Here is a 27,968-nt window from a genome sequence, read left to right as displayed (position 1 = left end):
GAGCCAGGCCTGCCCTGTGACCAACCCGCAAAGCCTGGCCCCTCGGCAGGGGCGTGGGCTTCCTCTCAGCTGGGGGTTGGCCAAGTCCCAGCTCAAGACTTCCTCCTCCGGTTGGTGGTGGCCGATGGGCCCGTTCTGCCTCTGTAACCCGCCCTTCCCTCCGTGATGACACGCTCACCCTGTTTGTGACAGCATGGTCTTGCCTTGAAACATGGGACCAGTTGGTGGGCCCCTCGTGTAGACCCGAGGCTTTCTGTTGCCCTGGGTCCATTTGGTGTCACTCTATTCGGGTTTATTACAGATGAGGGATTGGCTCCCAGGAAATGGGGTCTAGTTTGTCAGATGCTTCACCTTCTGTAATCCTGAAATGGGTCTTTGGCCCAGTTGGTGTGGCTCAGAGGTTGAACATCGACCTATGAACCAGGAGTTCATGATTGGGTTCCCAGTCAGGGCTTGTGCCTGGGTTGCGGGCTCGATCCTCAGTGAGGGGTGTGCAGGAGGCAGCTGATCAATGATCCTTATCATGTTTCTGTCTTTCCCTTCAGCTCTGAAATCAATAAAAATATATTTAAAAAGATAAAATGGGTCTCTGTTTGGATGTGGAAATTGGGACTCTCAGTCCCACAGCTAGTGCTTCCTCGGAAGTCGGTGCTCCCTGGCTCCCCAGGGCATCTGGGGGTGCAGGAGATGGCAGTGGGGCATCTTTGCAGGGCTGACATTGCAGTCTGGAGAAATCTCACCCTTCCCCTGGCTGGTGTGACCCACCCCCTGGCTGGTGCAACCCTGGACCTGCCAGCGCTATCACAGCAGCGTGGCCAGAGCAGCTCTCACCTGACTGGTTGGCTTCAGGAACGTCTGCCTGTGAACGGTGCCTTAAGAGGCCACCGCGATGCTTCAGTGCCTCCATGACTCAGCTCTGCACAGGCGCACACGCACACCACACATGTGCATCTTCCTGCCGCTGTACCTTTTCTTGCTGCTGCACTGCATTCATCTTGGGTGGACAGGCCGAGTTTCCAGCTGCTGGTCCAGTTCTTGGATCTGGACCAGCCACCTCCGGCCCTGGCATCATGTGCCCAGGATGGGGGAGCATTGCAGCCAACCCCCTGCCACACTTCAGTGAATGAAATGAACTTCACAGGCCCTTCTGCCCCCTAATTCCTTCACTTCCTTCTCTCTGAAATTCATGTTAATTGAAAAGAAGGGTGGGATCACATTTTTGTGTTTTGCCAAGTGAAATGGCCCTCAGTTGTGCCCTGGGTTTTCCGTTAGCGCATGCCCACCCTGACCTTATCCCCAGCAGACTCATTTACCCACAAGCATTCGAGGGCGTTTTAATGTCTAAGCTTTCTCCAGTTCCCGCAGTCACCGTGGCCTACAGGATGGCTACTGTGCTGTGGCCATGAAGGAATTTCAAGAATTAAACCTCTGCTTGGGGGGTGGGGACAGATTTGGGAGGATTTCCTTCCCAGCTCCCATGAACCTGCCTGCCCCCCTGGGGAAGTGGTAGAGGCCCGAGAATAAGTGATGGCACTGCTGGGCCCTACGGAAGGAATGGGTGAGGGGGGCCGGGCAGGGCACTCCAGGGGCAGCACAGGGAGGCATCTGGACGCGTGGTGGGTGGGCAGCAGCACAGAGGCGGGAGAGGCAGAGGCCCACTCACAATGGCCTCAGGTGACCCCATGTTAAAATGTCAACTCAGTCCCGAGCCTGGAAAGTTCTAGGCAGGCGTCTGGCATAATCAGAGCTGAAGTTACTAATTCTCACCCGATAATTGAACTTGCTGTGTTCCAGTCATTGGTTGCCGGTGAGGACCGGAGGGAGTTGGCAAGACTTGGGGCAGGGAGGCCCGGCGCCTCCCTCAAGGAAGAGCAGGGTGGGGTATCCAGGAGGGAAAGAAATTATTGTGGGGCAACAAGGGCAGCACAGGGTGCTGCTGAGGGGATGGGGTCAGAGGAGGGACTGTAGGGAGGTGGTCCTGCCATCCCCAGCGCCCAGGGCCACATGAGGTGGGAAGAGGCATCTTGAGACCTATTGGCTGGAGTTGTGGACTAGAGGACTTAGAAGCTTAAACGGATCAATGAATGGATTGTGGTTTTTAAGAGGTTAGGAGAGGATGGACCCTGAGAAGGGAGGGCTAGGCCTTCTTCATTCGCCCAGTGCTAACTGAGGCTCTGCTATGCGCAGGCGCCGGTCTGAGTGCCCACGTGACCTGTGGAGACGGAAGGGCAGGTGGGCACTGCTCAGTCCTTCACAGCCCTGGTCAGGAGGGGTGAGGGAACCCAGTAGCACAGACATGGGCAGGTAAAGATCACTTATTAGACATTTATTTCGTGGAGGTTCACAGGCGATGGAAGCGGAAGAGTTCCCGCCGGCACACGGGGCACGTGTGACTCACGTCCATTAAACTGTCCACGCAGAAGGGGAGGAGACAGCAGCCCAGGACACACCTGCAGCCTCGGGAGCAGAGAGCCGTGGGCCAGGGTCCAGGCCGGGTGTGCCCTGCCAAGCCTGAACCCCCCCACCCATGCTTGGCCCTGCCCTGCCGCCTCTGCCCAGCTAGCCCTCCCCAGCCAGCAGGCCCTCCTTCGCCGTTGGTCAGGGTGCCTACTCACCCAAACATGAAGAGGCCTGTACACAGCACCCAGGTGAGGACCCCCGGGATCGGAGTGGTCACCGTGACGACGTAGTTCCCGCAGTACGGACACGGGTAGTTTATGGGCATGGGAGACACCACCATAGGCACACCGTTGAACACAGCTTGGGGGGCGGGAAGGGGTAGGGTCAGACCTCACACCCCTCTCCTCAGCGTCCACCACTGGGCTGACCCTCGCATGGCCTGTGCCCTCTGCAGGTTCTCGTGCTCCCCGAACACCCAGACTGTGCACATGGGCCCAAGCCCCCAGCAGTCCCTTTCCCTCCAACCCCCAGCCTCAGGGCTCAGAGGCCTCCTCAGTCCAGACACCCTGCCTCTCTGACCAGGGACCCAGGGAGCTGGGAGCCTTTCTGGGTTTAAACTCAATTTAATGTCAATCCAGGGTGTTCCCAGGACATCCCGCCCACCCAGTCCCTCTCGGGCTTTTGTTTAACTCACAGCTGCTTGCTAACCCGCAGTCAGAAAGCTCCCACCGACACCCTCGGGAAAGCAGTTGCATTGCAAACAGACAGACAGACAGACACCCCCCAGCACAACAGAAAACCCAAAAGCCTCTTTCTTGTCTCTTCCTCTTGCATTTGTACACAGGGACCAAAAAGCGTGGGCGGTGCAGGCTGTGTCTGCTGTCAGGAGCCTGGTCCCAGGAGCACTGGTGTCTGACCCAAGGCGCAGGGCCTGGTCTGGTGGGCTGTTCAGAGCCATGAGGACTTGGGTTTTTCTGGGGCCCCGGGGGCGGGGTGCTGGGTTTGGACACCTGGAGCCTGATGTAGCCATCCTGTTTGGCAGAGAACGCTAGGAAAGAACTGGAAGGGGTGACCACGGGCTCTATGGTCTTGACAACAGTGAGGATGCTGCCTTTGTTCTGGCCACCGGGAATTCACAGCCGAATCCAGCAGCTCTCAGCCTTCCCGGTGTTCCCGAATTCCCGGCAAGTGTGTTTAACAATCCCAAAGCCCAGGCCCCACCTGGGGGTCTGTATCCCCCTCGTCTGTGTTTGGGGTAGTGCCTTGGCACAGTGGATAACAGGATTCTACCCCACACACGTTTTCTGAGCACCTACTGCGTGCCAGTCCTCCCCTCTCCCTGCACTGGTGATTCCACATTGGAGGGAACCGCTCATGGCTTTGGGCAAAGTGGCCACTGGCGGCTGAGGGGGCAGGGAAGGAGGGCTTCCCAGAGGAGGCGCTGTGGGGCAGTCTTGGGGAATGGCCAGGGCAAGGAGAGGAGGCAGGCAGGAGCACTCACCTGTGTGAATAACTCGGGAGCCTTGGAAGTACGATTGAGGAGGTGCATGAATTACTGGAGGTGGAGGAGGTGGTCCAGGAGAAGGTGGTGCATAAGGAGGAGGACGAGGAGAATGAGAAGATGGCAGCGGGGATGGCTCTTTGGGAGAGAGGAAGGAAAACACACTTAGATATGCAGGCACTGAGCTAAAAACTTGGTCAGCCTGAGGGAGATACCCATTTTACAGGACAGAAAGCTGAGGCTAGAGGAATGAATCACGTTGGTTGTATAACTAATAGATGGAGGAGCTGAAAGGTGAACCCAGGCATTTCTGACTCCAATGTGCCCTCGTTGTCCTAGGAGGTAAGACCTTCCTAGAGGCGGTGCCAGGCAGTTGAGGATGGGGAATTGCACAGGGCCCTATAATTCCTTTCTTTTTAATCCTCACCTGAGGATATTTTTCCATTGATATTTAGAGAGAGTAGAAGGGAGGGGGAGAGACAGAGAGAAACATGGGTGTGAAAGAGACACATCGATTGGCTGCCTTCTACATGCACCCCGACGGGGGCCGGGCATCGAGCCTGCAACTAAGGTATGTGCCCTTGACCAGAATCAAACCTGCCACCCTTCAGTCAGTGGGTCGATGCTCTAACCACTAAGCTAACCGGCTAGGGCACTTTTTTTTTTTCTTTTAATTTTATCTGAAGCATTTATTACGTGTCAAACTCTGCACTAAACACTTTACAACCCTCACTCCACTTACTCTTGCCAAAACACCAGGGAGGTGGCTGGGTGTTATTCCAATTTTGCAGATGTGGAGACTAGGCTCAGAGAGGTTAACATGCCTGAGGTTCCCGGTAAATAAATATCAGAGTCAAGGATGGAACGTAAGATGCCCGCCTCCAGAGCTCATGCTACTCCAGGGCCGTGCCCTGGCCTCTGGTCAGGATGGCTCCAGAAGTGGCGACATAGCACCTGCTATTTCTGGGAGGGGCTTTTTGGGTCTGCCTCCATCCTTCCCACCTTGGGTCCCTCCTGCCCCTTTCGGGGGCAGTCAGCAGTCAGCTCTTGGCCAGCCCTGGGGACCAGCACGCAGCTGGAGGGCCATTCGGACAAGAAATTCTGGGACCCTGGGTCCCCAGAGTGTCTGAGAGGGGGTGCAATGGGAGCCCCATAGTTTTAATGACAATGTGGGTGATGGATGGGGATCCCCTTGTGTCTCATTGGGAACCACTTTGAATGAATGCTTTGCATGGGAACCTGACCCTCCCAGGAAAGAAGCTTCATGATTTGGGGGGGGGGGGACCCTGGATTTCCCCTCCAATGCCTTTACCCTGAGTAGGAGCATGGAAGTAGTTCCCCTGCACGTCCTGCCACACAGTCTAGACCAGCCGTGGGCAAAGTATGGCCCGCGGGCTGGATCCGGCCCGTTCGGCTGTTCTATCCGGCCCGTGGAGCCGAAAGAGCGGAGGGTTCTCTTGTACTTTGAATTTATATTGGTTCACACAAACACTCCATCCATGCTTTTGTTCCGGCCCTCCGGTCCAGTTTAAGAACCCATTGTGGCCCTCGAGTCAAAAAGTTTGCCCACCCCTGGTCTAGACTCCCATCCAGTGCCCCCAGCAGTCCCACCTTACCTCATTTTTTTTTAAAATATATTTTATTGATATTTTACAGAGAGGAAAGGAGAGGGATAGAAAGCCAGAAACAACGATGAGAGAGAAACATCGATCAGCTGCCTCCTGCACACCTCCCACTGGGGATGTGCCCGCAACCAAGGTACAGGCCCTTGACCGGAATCGAACCCGGGACCCTTCAGTCCGCAGGCCGACGCTCTATCCACTGAGCCAAACCGGTTTCGGCCTTACCTCATTTTTGTACCCATTTTACAGATGACAAAACTGAAGGTTAGAAATTCAGTACCTGGCCCCGGGCTGCCAACTACAAACTCCCAATCTCCACTGAGTTAGCACCTGCCCAGCCCTACCTCATCTCTTAATCCTCTCAACCAGTTCTCATAAGAGATTCAAGGGATTCTGTGACTTACCCACACTCACATCAGGATGGCCAGAACCCTAAGCGTGACTGTAACCCTAACCCTAACCCTAACCCTAACCCTAACCCTAACCCTAATCCACCACACCCCATCTGTCTTGGTGTCTGGGCACAAGGGCAGGCTGGGAGAGGAGGGCAGGTCATACCTGACTTGGGGGAGTCCTTAGCTGTTTTCTGCGACTTCTTTGTGGCCCTTTAGGAGAGGGCACAGGATGTGAAGGCCCACTTTGTCCCCCTGAGTCACACAGTCCCAGGTGGGGGACAGCAGGACTTGGGGGCGGGGGTGAGGACTGGAGTGAGCGACCTGCTCAGCAAGGGGACACACAATCTCTCTGCTGCCCGAGCCCTCCCCTCTGCCCGTCCCTGGCCTCTCCCAGCCGACACCTGAAGGGCACTCTCACCCACGGGAGGGTTCCATCTTGGGACCCTGGAGGCCCTTTGTTCCAGCAATGGTATCCGAGCAGGATCGGGTTCCGAGTTCTGAGCCGTCGAGCGCTTGTCCCCAGGAGCCCTCATGGCGGCTGGCGGCCCACGCACAGGAGTGCAGGCCTCGGAGCCTCTTGCTGGGCCTGGCTCAGGTGGAACGGCCATTGTGATGTGTGTCCTCACAATGGCTGAGGGGAGCTTCACCCATCCCTGCAGGAGGGCAGCCTGCCAGGTGCCCAGCTGGGGACCCTTTGAAGATGGCCCTTGGCCGTGTCCGCCGCCTCGCTGTGGGCAGAGTGGGCGCGGGCGCCCTGATCACAGGGCAGAGTGGGAGCACCGATCCCGGGCCTCACAGATGTGAATCTGCTCGGAGCTGGCGACTCTGCCTTGAGGGGTTGATCCTGCTCTTGGCAGAGATCTAGCTGTGAGGATGCTCATGTCCTCTTATTTAGAAGTAGGTGTATATACATGCACACATGTATATGTAGGTATATGCGTACAGTATACACAGGGGTCTGTCTATGTACAGATGTGTGAACACAGATCTATATTCATACATGTATATACATGTACACATATGTACACCTGTACTACAGGTGTATAATGTGTGTGTGTGTGTGTGTGTGTGTGTGTGTGTGTATCACCTCCTCAACTGCCTCTCCTGCTAGTTCAGCTGTGAGCTTGTGCAAGATCCTCACTTTCTCTGACCTCCATCCCCTGGCTGACTCATCTGTAAAATGGAGATAATGACAGCCACCTTACAGGGTTCAGCCAGGTGCAGCACACGAAGCCAGCATGGTCACTGTGAAGTGATTCGTGTGAGTAGCCCAGAATAGATGCTCCCACCGTGTGTGCGACCTCAGCTGGGGTCGGCCAGGGAGAGCGCAGGCAGGATGTGTGTGCACAGGCACACGCCTGGACAGTGTTCTCTGTGGCTACTCATGGCGCCGTGCTGTTTTGGGGGAACATCTGGGGTAGCCTGCGGGGCTATCAAGCTGGCAAGCAACCAAGAGCTAGGGCGAGTCTCTAGCAGAATTGCAGGTGTGGGACCAGTTGACCTAATAGTACTTTCTAGAAATCCATCCCAAGGTAGACCAGCAAAAATGTCAAATGACTCAAACACAAGGCTCTTCAAGGCAGCAGCAAAAACTAGACAAAAACTAAAAATGTCTCTATGTATAGCAACTCTTCAGCTATGGAAAATACAGGGCGAGAGGGGAGTGAAGAAGGGAGAGAGAGATTGGAGGGAGGGGGTAGGGAAAGGAAGGAGGAAAAAAGAAAAAGAGGAAAATCTCCATATATTACTATGATGTAGTCTCTCCAGGATAGAGTGCTAAGAACAACAAACAAGATATATGAGTATCTTCATATATATATATATATATACATATATATATATATACACACACACACACATACACACACATATCTGTGTGTGTGTATATATATATATGTATAAAACCTCCATATATATACATATATACACACACACACACACACACACATATATATATATATATATATATATATATATATATACACATAAATAGATGATAGATAGATAGATAGATAGATAGATATAGTGCTACTGTCTGTGTAAGGAAACAGGGAGGGAGGTCTATAATTTCCAAGAAGAAATAAAGGAAGGATTAATAAGAAAACTAAAGAGGTTGCTATTGAGGGAGATAGGAGTGAAAGCAGGCCCTCTCTAAATATACTTTGCTTTATTGAGTTGACTTTGGAACTATATCATATCTTTTCTAATTACAGAGGAAGTATGTAAAAATGAGAAAAGCAACACTGAAAAACTGAAAGCAACCCAAAACAAACAAATGTGATTATCAGTATTTCTTATAGGGGCCCAGCCAGTGTGGCTCAGTGGTTGAGTGTTGACCCATGAACCATGAGGTCACAGTTCGATTCCCAGTCAGGGCACGTGCCCAGGTTGCGGCTCGATCCCCAGTGTGGGGCGTGCAGGAGGCAGCCGATAGATGTTTCTCTCTCATCATTGATGTTTCTGTCTCTCCCTTCCTCTCTGAAATCAATAAAAACATATTAATAAAAAAAAGATCTCTTACAGGGGACACAGAGCACAGGCCATAAAAGAAAAACCTGAAAAAATGACTTCATCAGAGCTGAGAGCCAGCTCTTTAAAAGACACCACAGAGAAAACAAGGCAAGCCATGGCGGGAAGAAAATATTTGCAGTCCATATGTGTGACAAAAAGCACAGGTATCCAGAATATAAAAGATCTCCTTCCACTCAGAAATAGTTATTTTAAAAATGCAATATTGAAAGTGGGCAAAAGATCAGAACAGACACTTCACAGAAGAAAACATAGGAAGGGCAATATACAAAAAAGGAAGAAAGAAAGAAAACCATAGGGAGCAGTTCCACTCCTAGATTTTCACCAGGAGAAATAAAAACGTGTTCAAGAAGAGACCCACATGAGAAAATTCATAATACCCCAAATTTAGAAACAACCCAAATATTTGTCAACAGGTGAGTGAGTAAACAGATTGTGTACATTGATACCAAGGATTGCTGTGCAGCAATGAATTACTGATGTACTCAGCAAGATGAATATATCTCAAAAAATGATCTTGAGCAAAAGAAACCTGACCTGCTCGGCTGGCGTGACTCAGTGGTTGAGTGCGACCTATGAACCAGGAGGTCACAGTTTAATTCTCCATCAGGGCACATGCCTGGGTTGTGGGCTGGATCCCCAGTGTGGGGCGTGCAGGAGGCAGCTGATTGGTGATTCTCTCTCATCATTGATGTTTCTGTGTCTCCTTCTCCCTTCCTCTCTGAAATCAATAAAAAAATATTTAAAAAGAAGAAACCTGACCTAAAAGAGGAGGTCTTCTGTGATTCTATTTATGTGAAGGTCTAGCACAGGCTAAGCTGTGCAGTCTGATCAAGGTGAAGGTGCCACCTGGGAAGGGAGGGGGCAGCGTGCAGGCAGGTGTGCCCAGCGTAGCCAGTGCCACTTGTACCAGGGCGCCATAGACCTGTGCATCCTTACACCGTTTTTCAGCTGAAGAGGGGAAAGTGTCTTGAGGAAGCCCTTTCCTGATTCCCACAAAGGCGTCATCTTCCTGGGAAAAGGAATGCCTGGCTAAGCTGACCCTCTCCCAGCCTACCCCTGACCTCTCCTCCAACTCCTTACCAATACCCACGGCGTCCACACCCCGGAATGTATTGGTGTCTGAGGTGTGGTGTACTGCTTCCCCCAGCACTGGCATGGAGGAGGTGCTCAATTAATACAGGTTCAATGTGTGAATGAATGAACTAGTGAATGAACGAACAAATGAATGAATGAATGAGCTGCATGATCCACTCATCAGAGCCCAGCCCCATTTAGCTTCAAATCCCCTGGATATCACACCCCAGGACCCGCGGTCCTTGTACAGACTTGCGGTTACACATCTTGGGATGGGGTTGGAGACTGCCTTCTTTGGGGATTTTGAGGATGATGGTCCTCCTAACGCAGGGCTGGGATCCTGGCTGCAGTGCTGAATGGGACACTCTGAGGTGAAAGAATGGCTGATGGACGATGTGCTTGGGCGCCCAACCATCCCGGATATGGCCACCAGGGGGCAGCACCAGGCTGCGTGAGTCAGCCTCACCTTATCCCTTTGGGGTCTGCTGGGCTGAGAGGTCCCCATATTGGGCAGGGACCCAGGCAGCAGGGCCGCCCTTGCTACCCTCCTTTTAAGGGTGTTCCCCATCCTGTCCTGGGGCTGAGGACTCCTGTCCCACGCTGTTTCCTTCAGGCCAGGCTGGAAGGAATGAGGAGTCAAGAGAGGGCTTGAGGCCAGCACAAGGTCACACCGCAGGGCTGTGGGGGAGCCAGGTTAGAACCCAGTCTCTCTGCACCCAGACACAGGGTCGCTGGGGGAGCCATGAGACCTGGCTGGGCTCTTCCTGGGCCTCTTGTGTGAGGATCAGTTCTCTGCAGGGCTCAGGGCTCCTGGAGGATGTTGTTAATTGTTATAACCTTTGCATCCCCCACATAAGGCCTGGCATAGAGGAGAGAGTAGGTGGTCAGAGCATGGGCTGTCACTCCCAGCTGCGAGACCCCAGGCAGGCCTCAGTTTCCTCCTCGGCAAAATAGATCTGGTACTAACAATCCTTCCTGCTGAGTGTTATGAAAATTCAGGGAGACAGGTTGACCTTGCTGGCTGGTCCTTCGCACATCCTCCTTTCTGTTTGTTCCATCCTGCCCCCGGGCATTTGCACTTGCTGTCTCTGTGCCAGGAGTGCTCTTTCCCAAGATACCACGCGGTTCATTTTCATCGTCAAACTCTTAGCTCTCATGCCACTCCTCATGGAGGGTGGCCAGAGACCCTTGGCAGGAGGAGCCACCCACCCTCTCCCATAACTACCAGGTTCAGTTTTGACACATCACCTCTGTCTGGAATTAACTGGCTCATGTACTAGTTTACTTGATCATCATCCATTACCCTCAAAGTGTCAGCTCCCTGAGGAGAGGATCCTTGCTGATTTTGTTCACAGCTCTCTCCCAAGTACCTAGCACAGTGCCTGGGACATAGTACATGCTCACTCAAGATGTGTTGAGTGAGTGATGAATGAAAGGAATCCATGTGAAACACTGTGCCCTGTGCCTGGTATGTAGAAAGCTTGCAGTGAGTTAGCAATTAGTAACAGTAACAACCATGACAATAATAAATTAAGGAAGCCGAGTCAGGGGGCAGGCCATCCTGGGAAGGGAATGAGCCTGGTGTTGGCAGCCCCCCTGGTTCTTTCTTGCTGTGTGACCCCGGGCACTTTACTCACCCTCTCTGGGCTATGCTTTCTTCTAGAGAAATAAGGAAGACTCTGAAGCCGGGCTGCTTAAGGGGAAAATGAGATGGGACATTTTTTCCTTCCTGTTCATCCTCTCTTCTCAGAGGGCCTAGCTCCCAGGGAGGCGATGTGATGAGGAAGGAATCCAGAGGAATGAATTATAACCGTAATTATTGGGCAAGTGTGTGGGGAGGAGGAATGGGTTGCTGAGGGGCCTGGGCTTTACCTGGATCCCATCCTCCCTTCTCTTCCTGCCTATCAATGAGTTTCCACCTGTTCCAGGTGCGTGGGGAGCCGGAAGCCCTGGGTGGGGAACTGCTGGGTCACACAGGTGTCCCCTAACCTCTCTGGGTGGAATTTCCAGCTCTGCCAACCACCCTGTCTGCTTTCTCTTCTTCCCAGCGGTGAGCTGGGAGGGAGGTGTGTGAGCCCCATGCTTACTCAGGGAGAAGGAGTGAAGGGAGGAGCCCTCCTTGTCTGGGCAATCAGGGGAGGCTCTCTCCCTGGAGAGCAGGGTGGAGGAGGGTGACTGAGTTACCTCTTCCCGTAGCCATCCATCCCTGCCCCCAGAACTCTCTGACCACCCCCCACCCCTGAGGCCTGCCTGAATCTAGACCAGCAAAGCTCTTGGGATCTGGTCTGACCCAGGAGCTGTGTGATGGAAGATGTGGGTGTGCACGTTTCCATCTGTGGTGTTTGCATCTGGTGGTGTGTGGGGAGATGTGTGTGTGTCCATGAGTAGTTGCGTGGGCTGTTCATGTGGACGCAGGTATGTATGTGGAGGCGTGTGTGTGTGTCTGTGTCCATGTGGGAGGGGTGTGTGGAAGGAGTGTCTGGGTGTGGGGAGTGCTCACACGGGGCGGGGGGTACTCCTGGGTCCATCTTCCCTCACTTCAGCCAGCCACCCCTGGACCTCACCCCAAGCAGCTTCCAGCTACAAGAGCTGCCCACATGGGGTCAGCCCGGGTGGACCAGGGCCAAGGCAGGACCCCTCCGTCCCGGGTCTCCCACCAGCCCAGGGTGAAGTTTTCAGCTCCCTCTCGCCTGCAGGCTCTCCCAGCACAGTTTTACAGAAGGGAAAACTGAGTCTTATGCCTGGTCCCTCATCAGCGACAGACCCTTGTTTCTTCAACATGAGCACCTACTATGTGTCAGCCTAGGAAACCAATCAAGGCAGATGAGGTGCCTGGCCTGGGAGCTCATATTTTAGTGGGGGAAGCAGATGCCAGACACAGCCATATGGGGAGGAGAGTGAAACGATGGCGAAGATGGGGGATGGATGGGACAGACTGATCGGAGGGGCACTACCTTTGGCTCAGGGTGGGCAGAGGGTCCCCTAAGTGGGTGTAACAACCAGAAAGAGGCATTCTGGGAAGAGTGCCCCCAGATCTGGATGTGGGCAGTCTAGTCACTCGCCACCTGTCCCCAGAGCCTGCACACCTAGCTCAACACAGCTGGATGGGACCCTCCTCCTCTTTCACCAGAAAGTATTCCAGAAACATGCAGTGGCTTCTCGACACGATGGGAGAATGAGGAGGAAACAGGAAATGATGCAGAATATTTGTCCGACCTGAGCAGCAGGAACTGGGCAGAGCAGGCGGGGCAGGCGGGCCTGTGGACAATGTGTAGGTTCCTCCGTGGAAACACATGCCAGTCTACTGGGATGTTGATTGTGAGGGAGCCTGCGCTTGTGTGGGGCGGAGGGACAGTTCTAGGTGTCCCACTGACTGTGTGTGGGGCGCTGGAAGCTGTTCTCTGTGGGTGATTCTTCATTAAAGACTGCACTGCCTCGCCTCCACAACCACAGCCCATGCTCTGCATGCCAGGAGTGCCCCCCATCATTTGGATGATTGTGGAGGCGCTTCCACATGCCCGAAGCACCCCCTTGGGGATGGCAGCACCTCCCGGGGCTGGGAGAGAGGGAGGGGGGATGGGACGTGGGCTTCAGTTCTGCTGACCCTCTGCCTAGAAGGCTCTTCCCACCTGTGAGACTCCATTTGGCATTTCCTACAGGAAGCCCTCAGGGAAGCCTCGGACCAGTTCACTCTAGTTCCCAGGTCAGCATTTCTGTGTTTGGAGAAGATGAAGGGGCGCTGCGGGAAATGGCTTCATGCACGCATTCATTTCACCCATTCGTGCATTCAGTCACGATTCAAGCCTGCTCACAGGGACTCTGTGCAGGGCTGGGCACTGTAGGCACCTGCTGGGCCCAACAGGTGATGTTCTGTGTTCCCAGAGCTATGGCCACTGGGAGACAGAAATGAACTGGTAGGCAAAGTGATGGGAGGTTTAGATGAGAACTCTAAGGGGAGCTCAGAGAGTGCTGGGGCTCGCTAGACAACGGTGTTGAGACGCTAGAGATGAGGAGACACTCCTTTGCCCTCCCCACCCAATAAACGTGCTGCTGTGTGACGGCTGGAGCTCAGACGGCTGCCCTGGCCCCTGAGACCACCGGAAGCCAATGTTAAAGGATGACGGAGTGAGAACGTAGGAGGCATCCAAGTCTGGGGGCTGCAGACCTGCTGTATCAATCGAGGCACAGCAACTCCAGGCCTCTTTCACACGGCACAGATAGCAACCTCCACCTCACACCAGCTTCTTACTGGCGCTTTCTCATATTCAGCTAAGTCACATCTGAAGTGTTACAGCAGGAGAGCTGGGATTTATTTAAAGAGCAATACAGAGTCACTGGAGGGTTTTGAGCACAGGAGGGACATGGAGACTATTTATACATATATAAATAGTTTCTCTCTTTTTTGTTAATCCTTACCTGAGAATATTCCCCCTCCCTTTTTAAAAAATATATATTGATTCTTTACAGAGAGGAAGGGAGAGGGATAGAGAGTTAGAAACATTGATGAGAGAGAAACATTGATCAGCTGCCTCCTGCACACCCAAGGAACGTGCCCTTGACTGGAATTGAACCTGGGACCCTTTAGTCCGCAGGCCAACGCTCTATCCACTGAGCCAAACCGGTTAGGGCTCCCCCCCCTTCTTTTTTAGAGAGAGTGGAAGGGAGCGTGGGGGGAGGGAAAGAGAGAGAGAGAGAGAGAGAGATGGAGGAAGAGAGAGAAACTTTTATGTGAGAGAAACACATTGATTGGTTGCCTCCTGCACACACTCTGACCAGAGCTGGCGATGGAGCCTGCAACCCAGGTATGGTGCCCTTGATGGGGAATTGAACCTGAGATGCTTCAGAGGGGGGTGCGGGGGAGGGAGGAGGAGAAAGAAGGCTGTCACTCTAACCATTGAGATAACCAGCCAGGGCTAAAGAGTCTCTTCTTGACCAAACTTTAGGCTGGCTCCTTTGAGCCCTCTACTTGACCTTGGGCTCCTGTCTTTGTCCATGTACAGTCCAGTTTTAGCAAGAGTCCTCTCAAGTTGGTTTGGCCAGAATCCCTCACCCTCAATACTGGTCACCCTTGATATTTGACCAAGTTCCTCATCTCCCACCAACCTCCAGGTGATGTCTGAGCACACTGGCCTGCCTTCTGCAAGAATCCTGCTAGGCCCATTTAGGCAGATGTAACCCCCCACCCCCACCCCACGGCTCCTTGAGTATAAATTCCCACTTTTCCTTATTGTATTTGGAGTTGAGTGCAATCTCTCTCCCTTGCTGCAAAACCCTACGCAGTGCTCCCTATATGCCAGAAGCCAATTCCAGCATGTCATAATTACAAGAGTTTCATCAAAAGGTTGATGAAACTTGGGGGCTCAACATATGTAATCACTTGTTGGAATGGCTAAAAGGCACTTCTCCCAAACCTGAATAGGATGATTGTTTGCTGTCAGACAGCTCAGGGCATCTCAATCTACATGTTATTGCCTCCTGTTGGCCAAACATCTGAACAGATGTAGGCTATTCCCCAATCTGACAATGCTTCTGTAAACCCTACCCTTTGAAGTGTATTATCTCCACCTTGCCTTAGGACAAACTGTGTTAATAAAAAGCAAGGGTCCTGAGACAAGGAGAACTAAGAACTTAGAACTTTAGCTCCTTTAGCTAAAGCTCCTCTGACCCCCAATGCCTTTCAAAATTATCTTTCATCTCTGAACTCTTGTTTAATCTACGCACAGCCTTTCTCCAGATTGCTGAACCCTTTGTAATGCTGGAACAAGAACCCCAGCACCTATACCTATCGTGATAGTCCAGAATAAAGTCTGCCTTACCAAGTAGCATGATTTTTTTTTATTTTAAAATGGTTGGACTTTGAAAGATCACTCTGGCTGCTGCACAGAAAATTGTAGTGTGGGCATGAAATTAGGGGGAGGCAGAAGGGATGGGTGGAGGCCGCTGCTCTTGGTGAGAGAGTACAGGCCCAAGTCACAGTGAGAAGGAATGGAGACAGGAGATTGATGCATTTTGGAGAGAGGGGTCTCCTCTTCTTCCCTGCTGTAAGCCCTTACCTGGCTGCCACACTTTTAAAGATGAAGCTCCCTAATTGAGACCCATACATTTGGCCCATTCTGGCAACTGCCACCTCATCCCACATGCCCTGTCACCTCAGGGCCTTTGCACATACTCTGGTAGCCTCTCTTGAGAATGTCCTTTCCTTTGTTTAATTCCTGATCTTCTGGAAGATCTCAGGTCAATTAGCACTTTCCAGAGAAGCCTCTCCGGCTCCCCCAGCATGGTGACCGTCCCTGCTGTGGGTACAGTGGGCTTTTATACCATTGCGTGGTTACCGGTTTAACATCTGCCTCCTGTAAGAGTGTAATACTCCAAGGCGCAGGGCCAATGTGAGTTTCCAGTCCAGGGCTTGGAACAGAGTGCATATTCAATAAATATTTGTCAGATGGCTGGCTGATTGGCGGATTGGTCCTCATGGGGCAGAAATAGGCCAGATCTCTTCATTAGCTATTGCCTCAAAGTCTTGCACGAGGCCAGTAGTGTGAGCCAGGGCTGACATGTGGACTGATGTCACTGGCTGCAGGAGGCTTAAACCATGGCAACTTGGGAGAGAACTCCTCCCTCAGAGCAAGTCTCGTCTGATGGGCCTGAGGGTGGGACACTCACTGGGCTTTGCAGGCTTATCCAGCCTACCACACGACATCCTGGTGATTGGTTATCGGTTATCAACCTGTCTGCCACTTCACCAGGCTGCATCTCCTCTGGGGTGGGGACTGGGTGGGCACTTTTTATTTCTGGGTGCGCAGCGCCCGACACAGAGCCTGGCATGGACAACACACCATGAGTGACTGCAAACTGGAACTGCACCAAACTAGGACGTGAAGTCCTGAGAGGCTTCAACTGACTGAGAAGCTGAGAAGGGATTTGGAGAGAGAAGGAAGAAAAAGGGACAGCCTTAGTCTCTTCTGGCTGCCATAACAAAATACCACAGACTGGGCAGCTTAAACAACAGAAATGTATTTCTCACAGTTCTGGGGGCTGAGAAGTCCACGTTCAAGGTGCCAGCCTACTTGGCTCCTGGTGGAGGCCCTCTTCCTGGCTGTAGATAGCTGTCTTCTCACTCTGTCTTCAATGGTCTGCGTGTTTCTGATGGGCAAGGAGAGAGAGATGAGTGGCAGGCAGAGCTGGTGGGCTCCTGCAGAGACCCCAGTGCCACCTCAATCCTGGGCCCTGTGGTCCCAGGACAGTTGCAGGCTACCTCCCCACTTCCCTGCCCTTCATCTACCACCCCGAGTCTGAGCTCAGGGGCTGTTTCAAAGGAGTCTGAGCTCAGGGGCTGTTTCAAACTTGCCATTACTTGGGGTAGGTCACTCCTCTCTCTGTGCTTCCGTTTCCTCTCCAGTAAAATGAGAATAACACCTTTTACCTCCAGAGTCAAGGAGTGAGGGGAATTAAGAATAAAATGAGCCCTATCTGGTTTGGCTCAGTGGATAGAGCATAGGTCTGCAGACTGAAGGATCCTGGGTTCAGTTCCCGTCAAGGGCACATGCCCAGGTTGCGGCTCAATCTCCGGTGTGGGGCGTGCAGGAGGCAGCTGATCAATGATTCTCTCTCATCATTGATGTTTCTATCTCTCCCTCTTCCCTTCCTCCGGGGGGGGGGGGGAGGGAGGGTGGTTTAAGAATAAAACGAATAAAAAACAAAACAAAATCAACAGCTTTCCCTCGTTTTCTCTCTTTGCATTTTCTGTTTTCCTTTCCTCCCATCTGTCTCTCCATTCCTGTCATTCCTCCATCTCTTTCCTAGAGCGCTCCAGGCCCAGCCGGATTCGGGAGCGAAGGTCAGATGGCGGCCGGACCGGACCCGCTGGGTCAGGAGACGGACATGCAGGCGCGAAGATCGCATCCTCCCACTTTTCAGGGGAGCTTTCTGACCGTGGGGCCCGCACAGGCAGGAATTGCCCTCCGCCCCCGCGCGGGGGTAGGGGCGGTGTAGTCCTCGGCTTGCGTCCCGCGCTCCCGCCAGTCCTGCGCGGGGACACAAAGGTCCGTCGGAGCTGTCCCCGCCCGTCCCGCCCCCGCCGTCCCAGGCTCCGGCGTCGCTCCATTGGCTGGCAGCTCCTGGGGGCAGGGCCTCTGCGGGCCCGTCCTTCGGACCACGCCCCCTCCGCAGCCTAGCTCTGGCAGACGGAGCCCAGCGGTAGGCGGAGAGGAGCGGGTCGCCAGGTAGGGACCTTCTCCGGGGACCCCAGGAGGGTGTGGCGGGTGCCCCCGACCGGAGGCCCGGAAGCTGCCTGGATGGGACTTCAGCTCCTTTGCGCCTATGCTCCCTTCACCCCCCTGTTGCAGGGTCTCCTAGCTCGCCGGCAGGGGGCTCAGGGCTGGGACTCTCGGGCTCCTAGGAAACCTCCGGTCGCGAGGCCTGTTTGGGGAGAGCGAGTTACTCCTCCCAGGGGAAGGGTGGGTGTGGCAGCGGCTGGAGGGACTGGGAGCCGACGTCGGGTAGCACTTCCCGCCTGGCCACCTGTTTCTGCGTTGAGGGAAGCCTCCTCTCACTTTCGTGTGTGCGCTGGAGCGTGGATGAGGTGACTGGTGGTGCGGTGGGGCGAGACGCGGGGGGGCGCCGCTCCGGGAGGTGGGGCGGGCCGCGCCAGTTGCGGGTTTGGCGGCGGGACCGTGGCCAGGCCCGGCGGGGGAGCCGGCCTGGCGGCGCGCGATTGGCTGCCTCGGGGGAGGAATCGCCGGACGGTCGCCGAGTGTGTTTGCGCCCGGATCGGGGGCCCCTAGGCGGAGCCGAAAACTTCACCCGCGTCCGCAGCCTCCCTCCCCGCTGGCCTCGCTGGCAGCCCGTTTGCAGGCCGGAAATGAACTGTTCTTTTTCGATTTTAAAAAAGGAAGCCCCTGATCCCCTCCCCCCCGCCCCCACTTTCTGGTGTTGAACTGTGTGTTTATTGGGGTGGGGGCGGGGAGCGCAGATCAGCCCGCTCCAGGCAGGGCCTCCGTCCTCATAGGCGGGGGTGTCTCATTGCAAACTGGGGCCTCCGGGAGCCTCAGTTACCCCTTCCATAGACTGGGGATATGATTTTTTCTACCATAAGGCAATGTGTGAGAATGAAAGGAGATGGATAACCCATTGCCCGGAGAAAGGTTAGCGACTGTTACATTTTTCATTTGCTATGTTGATATTTCCCAGTCTCTTAGCCCCCAGTCATGCCCCTCCAATCCGTTCGCCAGGGGAAATTTGTATAAACAATTGGTGTAAATCAACCCCAGGCTTCAAATGGTCCACTGATGTGCCCATTGTCATCTAGTGCCAAACTTCTCAGCAGAGCTTCCTGCTGTCTTCCACTGGATCTTCCCCACTTCTCTCTGTGCCTGCACCCCTCCCTCTGGGCCTTTGCCCCTGCAGATCCCTCTGCCAGGAATGACTTCCCCACTCCTGAAGTGATCCTGCCCCTCCTCCAGGCCAGGGCCTCCCCACCTCTGCTGCTCCCCTCTCCTGGAGCCCCTGATGACTTCCGGTTCTCAGTGCTGGCCTGTCTGCCCTCCCTCCGACCCCCCACTGGCCCAGCAAATCCTGAGAGGTGCCCGGAGTCTGGGGTGGTGTTGAAGGAGGGTTCCCTTGGGAGGGGACCGGTTTTCTTTGTCCCACTGATGGCAAGGTCAGAGCACTTGGTTTGTGTCCCGCCAGCAGGGACAGGAATGGGAGGGATCCTTCCAGATGGCCCCGTGCCTGATAGTTCCACCAGGAGCAGCTCAACTATTGTGGACCCAGCCCATTGTAGTTGTCCTGCACAATGTCCCTAGGCCTGGGAGGCTGCCACTGTTACTGTCCCATTCGACAGATGATGAAGTTGAGGCGTGGAGCCGTGAGGTCACTTGCCAGGGTCACAGAGGGCATGAAGAGCAGAGTGGGCCTGAAGCAGGTCTGCTGCCAGGGCCCAGCGGTAAGGATGGAATTCCCGAGTGCCGTGCAGTGGGGTGCAGAGCGGGTTTCAGTTACCAGCAAAGGCTAGGGCTCTCCCAGAAGGGCTGTGAGGATTGAGCTGGGCTGGGCCGGATCCTAGGTGGTCAGGGCTCTGGGTGACCATCTCTGGGAAGGGTAGGGTGGGAGCCCTACTGGGGGTCAGGTGGCAGTGCTGGAGGGCCCGCCTCTGGTTCCCAGCACACTGGTCCTGGGATTTGAGAGCTCTTCCCAGCACTCGGGCCCCAGGGGGCAGGCGCAGGCCAGCTGGGCTCAGTCTGGGATGGGGCTCAGCTGTTCTCATCCAGCCCCTGACACTGGGGCTGGGGCTACACCCTCCTGCCCTGTTTGTATTTTTCTCTTGTTGCCACATCCTCTTGACTCTCCCTTCATTCCCACCCCCCCTCAACCAGCTCCCTCATCCTTCAGCTTGACACTTTCCCTCTACCCTTCACTCCCTACCCACTGCTCCCTTTTCCTCCCTTCGCCTCCTCCCCTTCCCTTTGTCCTTTCCCCATCCCTCCCCCAGAACCAGCCTCTCTTTGGAACAATGAAAGGGAATAGGGCTCATTGTGGGCCCTCTGGCTTCCCTGGGCCCCTCTGTCCTGCCTCAGCTGACCCACCCTGCTAGGCCTGCAGACCCTCAGTTCTGCCAGGCTGGGGCTCAGCTGGGGTGGAGGTGGGGAGCAGAGGGGAGAGAAGGGAGGGTGTCTCTGCCTCATTTTACCAGGATCCCAGGTACACTGGGGTAATTTTGTGACTCATCTAGAGCCTCAACACCCCCATCCACCACCCTGTTTCCCTTAACCACCAGCTCTGTGGGCTCTGTGTTCCGTGGTCCAGCAGCATCTGCCTTCCTGGGTGCACCTTAGAAATGCAGACTCTCAGGCCTCAGCCCCCAACCTTCAGAATCAGAATGAGTACTTTCACTCCATCCCTGAGATTCATGGGTTGACTAAAGTGTGAGAAGAGCTGGCTTAAACCTCTCTGTGCCTTAGTTTCCTTATCTGTAAAATGGGGATGATAAAAGTGCCTCCCCTGTGGGGCTGATGTGGTGGTGAATCTAGTTAATGTATATAAATGCTGGCACAGAGCCTGGCATAGAAGTCAGTGGACAGTGGACATCACACCTTCACTGCCTCCATGCCCCATGCCCCATGCCTGGTTCTCCGGGCCCCTATCCCCTGCCCTTTGTGTGGGCTAGTACTCATCCTCACCTGCGAGCAGTGCTTGGCCCTGGGGCTGGGCCGAGCCACTGCTTGATGTGGTTGGTGGCTTTTAGGCTGAGAGAGCAGGAGGGGGTGGGGGGTCAAGAGGAGACCTGCAGGGATCTCCAGCGTCCAGATCTGTGGGCTGAGGAGGAGCCTGGTGCCCAGTGGAATTCTCAGAACCTTCCAGGAGGACTTGCATGGCCTGTGGAAAATTCCCAGGCTATTTTGGGCTGAGGCCCCCTTCTCCGCCCTTTCCCAGGGTAAAGGCCCTGGTGACACACCTTTCCCTGGGGACCCACAGGGTGGGAGTGGCTTCCTGGCTTTACTACCTTTAGGTCTGGGTTCCCTCTCCTGGCTGGGCACTCTTCAGAACCCGGGGGTGCAATTTGGGGAAGGGGGAGTATGGCCAGCAGCTCACCTGGGACCACCTGCTTTAAAAATACAGCCCCTCACCCACACTCCCCGCCTCCGCTTGCTTTTTCTTCATAGCTTTTCCACTGTTGGATGTATTGTGTGTTTCACCAGTTTACTTATTAGATGTGGAGCTTGGGTAAGTCACTTGATACTTTGTCCTCAGTTTTGCCAACAGTGAAATGGGGATGAAATGAGCTGAGCTGTGCGAAGTGCTGAGGGCACTCCTGGCCCCAGTGCCCTGTTCTTGTTGTCCTGGTGGTTGTCGAGGGCAGGAATTTTGCTGTCCTGAGCTTCATTCCTGTGCATGGTGGGTGCCCAGTAACTCTTAGTTGACTAGGAGGCAACATTCTTCAAGGTCCTCTGGTGCCAGTGTAGCACCCAGGGTGTGGGGGGCAGGGTGAGGCCCATCTGGCCCACTGGTGTGCACACACTGGCAGTGACAAGCCTGGGCCATAAGCCAGAGCAGGCACACTTGTATGCCTGTGTTCAGATGCACAGATGGCTCCAGAGTCATATGTGAGCACACATACCTGTGCACACTCATATGCACACATGTCACAGATACACAAATACATGTGTGCACAGAGCAGCAACTATGACATGCCTTGGGCATTATATTTGGTCTGAGTTTGCTGCAGGCCAGAGGCCCACCCCAGATGTGGCCTAGAGCCTCTTGCTAGCCTGCGCATCTGTTTGCAAACTCCTCCCAGCTGCAGGAGTTTGGGGAGGGTGCTAGTCACACGGAGTGGGGTTGCCTCTCTCAGGGATGTTCCAAGGCCACCTCTTGGGACCACCACCGTTGCCCAGCGGGAAGCCTGGACTATGCTGGTGGGGGGGCTGGGGTTGCTGCATGAATGCACGCACACTTTTGTGTGTGTGTGTGTGTGTGTGTGTGTGTGTGTGTGTGTGTGTGTGTGTTGGGGGAGGGGGGAAGCAACAGGGCCCCAGAGCTGGCTCTTGGGTGACTGGCAACTCCCTCCCGCAGCTGTTTTCCTTACAGCTAGACTTTGACCTAAACTGAGGCCTCCCCCACACAGAGACCATTCTCTCCTCCTCCTTCTCCCTACCAGGCCCATTGGGGGGTGGGGGTGGGGGTGCTGGCTGGCCCTTGGCCAGGCCTGCTCTAGCTGCCCCAGCTGCTCTCCAGCTCAGATGGGCCATGAGAGGCGGGCAGGGTGGTGGTGATTAAGGCTCCTGGGTCTCCCACGCAGGCACTTCCCTTCCCCCTCCCCAGTCACTCCTGCTTTCAGTGCCTGAGTTTCTTCCTCTGCCAGGTGAGCATGAATGTGGCCACCTTCTGCGGACTGTGCAAGGGGCCGAGCACACCAAGTGCACGGTCAGCGCCAGCCAGGCTTCGGGTCTGGTGCTGGGTAAGGAGTCTTTGGGCCATCCCCTGGACTGTCTCCAAAACCCTGATCTGTGGCAGCCCCAGTGCAGGCCCTAGAGACCCAGAGGGACCCCGTGCTGCCCTCAGGTTGCTTACCCCACAAGGTCATGGGCTTCTGATGGCATATCTGAGGGATTGAGTGTATTGGGGGAGTTGAGGAGATGGGGGTGGAGAGAGAAGGGGGGCCTAATTTGGCCCGGTTCATTAACCCAGATGGAGATGGGCTTGGCAAGGGGAATGGAGACAGACAGACAAATAGGTGTGAAGAAAGGAAGACACATGTGGTGATGCTGACGATGCCCAACGCTTCCTGAGCTGTCCTGCCCTCCCTTCCACCCCACCTCCTGTCTCTTACCTTCTCCATCCCCAGCAGCCATCACATAGTCTCTTTCCTGGCCTCGATCATACCTGTGCCCCTGCCGACCTCAGGACCTTTGCACAGGCATCCCCCCCCTGCCTCCTTCTGCTTTTCAGATGGTTGACTCGTATTGTTCAGGATCCAGCTTGTAAGCTCGTTAGGGAAGCACCCCCACCCTGTTCTTTTTATCTCCTTCTGTGTATTTTTACCAGCCCTTTTGGAAATCTCAGTGATCTTGTTCATATATTGATTTACCTGTTTATTCTCTGGCTCCAAATTGAGCCCTGTCTCCAGTGCCATGAATAGGGCCTGGCACAGGGCACACATTTGTTGAATAATTTTATGATGATAATTATACAACAATTATAGCTGACACTTACTGCTCACTTGTTGGGGGCAGACGGTGTGCCGAGCGCTCAGTGTGCATTATTTCATTTCAACTTCATGATCCTGTTGGGAAGTCAGGACTATTATAATCTCCATTTTCCGGACTTGGAAACGGGAGGTCCAGAGAGGTTAAGTAGCTTGCCCAAGATCGCACAGCTGGCAGGTGGTCCCTGGAACTTGAGGCAAACTGCTGGATGTTTAAAAGATAGCTCACATTTTAAATGTGAAGTGAGAGGTGCCTGACCCGGAGGAAAGGAGGGGGACTACAGGTGGAAGTGGGGAGGGCCTTTTCCACCGCACTCTGGTGTCACTGAGCTACTGTGGTCCCACCTGCTGTCCTGGGGGCCTGAGTGTGGGCGGGGCAGGGCCCTCCCTTCTCTGGGCTGGCCCCTTCCCAGAACCCCGTGCGTTGGAACATTCCAGGACTCTGTGACCTGTGCTGGTGGGTCATGCTGGAGCCCTGACCCCCAGCCTAGCAGCCGGGGCCTTTTTGAGGTGGGGGCTCCCCGGACTCCCGGTCCTCCCTGGCCGTGGCTGCAGCTGAGAGAAGGGTCAGGAGGTAGCTATGCCATGTCCTCCAGAGGCCAGCTGGCTCCCCTTCTCAGCCAGCTAGAGCCCGGGGCTGCTGGGGGCGGGGTGGTGGGCGGTGGTGGGGTAGTGGTAGGGAGCGTGGGGGCAGAGATTTTTTTGCGGGGGGGAGAGGAATGAGGCCGGTGCTTGGCGGTTTGGTTGGGGACAGAGGGGACATTGCTGGGTGACTTTGAAACCTTGGTGCCCTACGGCCACATAGTTACTAGAAATGAGGGAAGCAGGGTGGCTACCTGGGGGTTCAGATTGTCCGCACTGCTAGTTTTTCTCACGAGTAGCTGGAAACCTGGAATTTGAGGCAAACTCCTGGATGTTTAAAAGACAGCTCACATTTTACATTTGAAAACCCCGTGTGAGGCACTCATGCCCTTTGGGCCGCTTCTGTCCCCGCTCTGTGTGAACTCGGGTGAGGTCTGGGCTCAGGCTCGTGGCCTTCCTGAAGTGGAAGCCCGAGCAGGCGCTCCCCCTGCAGATGGGACATTCATCCCCGAGAGGGGAAGGGACTTACCCAGGCCCTCCGGCTCCTGGGCTGGGCTCTTTGTTCTTGACCTTGAGCCAAGGCCGCGTTAGAGAGGGTGCCTTTGTAGTCACCATGTGGTGTTCCTTGGGTACAGCGGGCCACATCCGGATCTTGGCAAAACGTCCCGAGCAAGGCAGCCCCGTGGAGTGCACTCCCCCAGCCCTCCGGGGGCTGGTCCCACCCCTGATGCATGTTGGGGGGTGACCCAGACGGGGCGGGAATTCACTTGGAGCGCTGGGTCTTTGTAAGGGGCTGGCGGACACGCTGCCTTTGAGGTGGCCCTCGATGCCGGCTTGTCACAGCCTCTGGGATCCAGACTCGGTGTCTGAGCCTGTCTTTGGTTTGTGTCCCAGAGTTTCCTGGATGAACACTGAGCTATTTCTTTTGCCTCCCCTCCACCTCTCCCCCTCCCCCCTCCCCCTCCCCTCCCCCCTGGCGCTTGCAGGGTCCAGAAAATGTTTCTCAGGCCGAGTCCTGATCTAGGAGCTGGCATAGAGCAAGGCCTGCCTGCCTGTCTCCAAGCCCCCTCCCTCCCTGGCTCCTCCCCTCCCTCCCTGGCTCCTCCCCTCCCTTCCGGTCACAGTATTTACTAATTGCCCCAGGTCTGTGCTGGGCACTGAGGACACACAGGGGACCGACGCCGTCCTTGTCATGGGTACCAGCTGGCCGTTCTGAGCAGCGAGATAGAGGGAGGCCAGGCTGCTGCAGACCCCGGGGCGCCTGACCCGCTGGGCCCGCCAGCGTGTTTGTGGAGACGAGTTTGTGAGATGTGGCTGTGACCTGCATGCTCAGGGAGCTCGGGCCTGCATTCCACAGCGAGAGGAATGGGTCTCAGATGGCAGACTCCCCGATGTGGGGTTGGGGATGCATCTGGGGCCTCCCTGCGGGGTGTGAGCCCCTGAGAGCCCCCCTCTCTCTCCAGGTCAGCCATGTCATCTGAACCTCCTGCGCCACCACAGCCCCCCACCCACCAGGCTTCAGTCGGGCTGCTGGACACCCAACGGGCCCGCAACCGCTCACCATCCCCCCTCCGGAGCAATGTGGTCCCCAGCCCACTGCCCACTCGCCGGACCAGGACCTTCTCCGCGTGAGTCTCACGCTGGCTGGGGGAGGCTTCCAGAGACTGGTGCCATCTCTGTGCCTCAGTGTCCCTGTTTGTCACAGGGGGAGATGTGGGGTTGGGGTCAGGGCGAGAAATGGAGAGTGCCTTGCGAACTCTGGAGGGCGTGGCCCCAGGCCCACTGGAGCCTGTCGCGAGCTGGGGTGAGACCGCTGGGGTCGAAAATCGCTGGCCTTTAACCACACAGAGACTCTTCCCTTGTCAGACCTCAACTTCCTCAGCTGCAAAATGGGGACAGGAGCAGGGCTGCCACGGTGCTGCCGAGGATGCACACGGTGCCTGGCAGATGCAGACCTCAGGCCCAGTGAGTGGAGGCTGCTGCTCTGATTGATTAATGATCTGTGTCAGCTTTTAGTCTAATACCCTCTTTTCAAATGGGGAAACTGAGTCCTGAGAACAATTGCCAAGGTCGTCAGGGAGTCACTCTCACTGGGTTCTGTGTGAATGGCCCCCAGAGTTGTGCCAGGACCTCCAGGGGCACAGCTGTGGGCAGGGCTGGGATGAGCTGGGTGCACCCCAGGAGAGCGGGTGTCTGTCTGAAGGGCTGGTGCGGCCCCCTCACACTCCCCCCCACCCTCTGTCAGGACGGTGAGGGCCTCGCAGGGCCCCATCTACAAAGGAGTGTGCAAGTGCTTCTGTCGCTCCAAGGGCCACGGCTTCATCACCCCGGCTGACGGCGGCCCCGACATCTTCCTGCACATCTCCGAGTGAGTCCGTGGGTCTGCGTGGGCTGGGCTGGGTGGGCCCTGTTTTGGTTCCTCATTGGCAGGGAGAGTATGTGACCATGATGGGTGAGGGGGTGAGGCCAGGCATGTGGGACCCGGTGTGACTGTGTTCAGGGGTGGGGGGGGGTTGTGAGACTGCACTTGGTGGTGCTGGTGTATCTGATGCTGCTGGTGACTGTGTGTGTGTGTGTGTGTGTGTGTGTGTGTGTGTGTGTGTAGAACCATTGGGGTGGGATGGGGCTGAGTGCCCGAGTGTATCTGGTGGATGGTGAGGGGCGCCCCTGTGTTTGGCCTCAGGGTGGTTTCCTGCCTGGCCCCTCTGATCCGGGAAGTTGGAGCTGGATCCTTTCTCTACTCACTTGCTCACTGACGACATCCTTCCTTCCTGAGTGTCTGGAAGCCCTTGGAGGGCCCAGGGCAGGGCCCACACAGGCAGGCCCTGGCGTCCTGCGGCCTGTGTTCCACTTCCGGCCTTTAGCCATGTGGGGACCTGACCTGGCACCCTTACCCCACCCCACCCTTTGGCCTCAGCATCCCCTGATCTTTCTTTTCAGTTCATGGGAAAGTTGTGTTCTGCACAGGCTGGGGCCAAAGTAGGTTTACAGTGGTGAGTGCGCAAAGCACAGTTTACTCTTGTATTATCATTGATTAATTATTGTGTTATTTTCCATATGAAGAATTATAAACCTATTTTTGCCTCACCCTGTATATAGAAACCATGTATTTGAAAATAGGAACCTACTGCAGATGGGAGAATTGCCCTTTCTTTATTCCCCCTCCCACTACTCACACGTCAGGTCTTACTAGTAAGTAGGTCCCCTGTACCGCGTAGACCTAGGATGCTAAAGCAACGCATCACGTATGTGAGTGCATACGTGGGTGTGCATTGCCTCTTTCCAGAAAGGACTTGTGGTGGTTTACAAGGATATGCTCAGGGCATCACGAACAATCAGTGAGTAAGGAGCACGGGGGTGGGGGCAGGGAAGGAAGAAGAGGTCCCGCGGTGCCTGGTCCTATTGCGACTAGTGCTGCACTTGCATTCCTGAGCTCCCTGGTCACCACATGGGGAAGAGGTGACCATTTGCTCCATTTGCTCTATGATTCTTTAATCGAGGCAAACCAGTTCCGGGGGAGCTGGCTGGCCCTGGCACTCAGGATCTCAAGGGGATTTGTGGGGTCTCATCATGGGGGCATCAAGATGGGCACATCACCCCCATGGGCGGGATGGTGACTCATGTCCCGTAGAAAGTGAGGGACTCTTCCAGGGAATGGCCCCAAGGGAGAAGACCCTCCTGGAACTAGCTTTAAGCACAAAGGATCTTTCTGAAAGGCTCACCATTTCTGGGGAGTTGAAGAGCAGGTGCAGCCTGGGTTCTGCAGGTGATACTGTGTGATCCCACAGAGGGCGTGCTGCTGGTGCCTGGGAATCCCTGGCATCACTCATCTCCCGTGGGGCCACCTCGTTTCTCTGGTTCAGACTGGCTCCCCGGCTCTTCTGTCCAAAAGGCTCCGGGTTGCCCACGCTTACTGTAAAGTGTGAGCACCTCCAGGCTGAGCTCCTTCTGTCTCAACATCAGAGGTCCCAGGGCAGCTGCTGATTGGGTGCGAGGCTCCACAGCACAGAGGGAGAGGGAAGGGAGAGGCTGGGGCAGTGGAGAGGCTGGGGTGGCGTGGCACCACTGAGGCTCCCTCTGACGGCAGGGGGCAGGGCGGAAGGGGGGGTTCCCCTAGAAGCCGGGGGCGGCCCTCTGACCAGCAGGGGCTGTGTCCTGGG

The 27,968-nt window shown here is 55.2% G+C and overlaps 2 protein-coding genes across 14 annotated transcripts in view; one reads left to right on the top strand and one right to left on the bottom strand.

The window, feature by feature from the left end:
• Window positions 1-2,341: 2,341 nt before the first annotated feature.
• On the bottom strand, window positions 2,342-6,451 carry LITAFD (LITAF domain containing; the record flags this gene model as incomplete). Its single annotated transcript, XM_080677448.1, has 4 exons — window positions 2,342-2,450; window positions 2,616-2,760; window positions 3,902-3,955; window positions 6,337-6,451. 4 exons carry the CDS (start codon window positions 6,449-6,451, stop codon window positions 2,342-2,344), a joined length of 423 nt encoding a protein of 140 aa, XP_080533574.1.
• An 11,099-nt stretch (window positions 6,452-17,550) lies between these two features.
• Window positions 17,551-27,968, top strand: part of CARHSP1 (calcium regulated heat stable protein 1) — a 30,713-nt gene continuing 20,295 nt past the window's right edge. For 2 of the 13 annotated variants that reach the window (XM_080677119.1, XM_080677113.1), the window contains exons 1-5: window positions 17,709-17,746; window positions 22,384-22,479; window positions 25,272-25,436; window positions 25,675-25,773; window positions 26,054-26,176. In XM_080677119.1, the coding sequence (XP_080533245.1) occupies window positions 22,394-22,479; window positions 25,272-25,436; window positions 25,675-25,773; window positions 26,054-26,176 (473 nt within the window). In that variant the 5' untranslated portion in view covers window positions 17,709-17,746; window positions 22,384-22,393. Of the gene's footprint in view, window positions 18,106-19,365; window positions 19,468-22,383; window positions 22,480-24,919; window positions 25,112-25,271; window positions 25,437-25,674; window positions 25,774-26,053; window positions 26,177-27,968 lie in introns of those variants that run through there. The other 11 variants (XM_080677114.1, XM_080677118.1, XM_080677108.1 and 8 more) reach the window with 11 other exon arrangements.

Source organism: Plecotus auritus (genome assembly GCF_963455305.1).
Source record: "Plecotus auritus genome assembly, chromosome: 7".
NCBI classification, from domain to species: domain Eukaryota; kingdom Metazoa; phylum Chordata; class Mammalia; order Chiroptera; family Vespertilionidae; genus Plecotus; species Plecotus auritus.
Note: the sequence above shows the minus strand (reverse complement) of the source record. Positions and strands in the feature narration are given on the sequence as shown.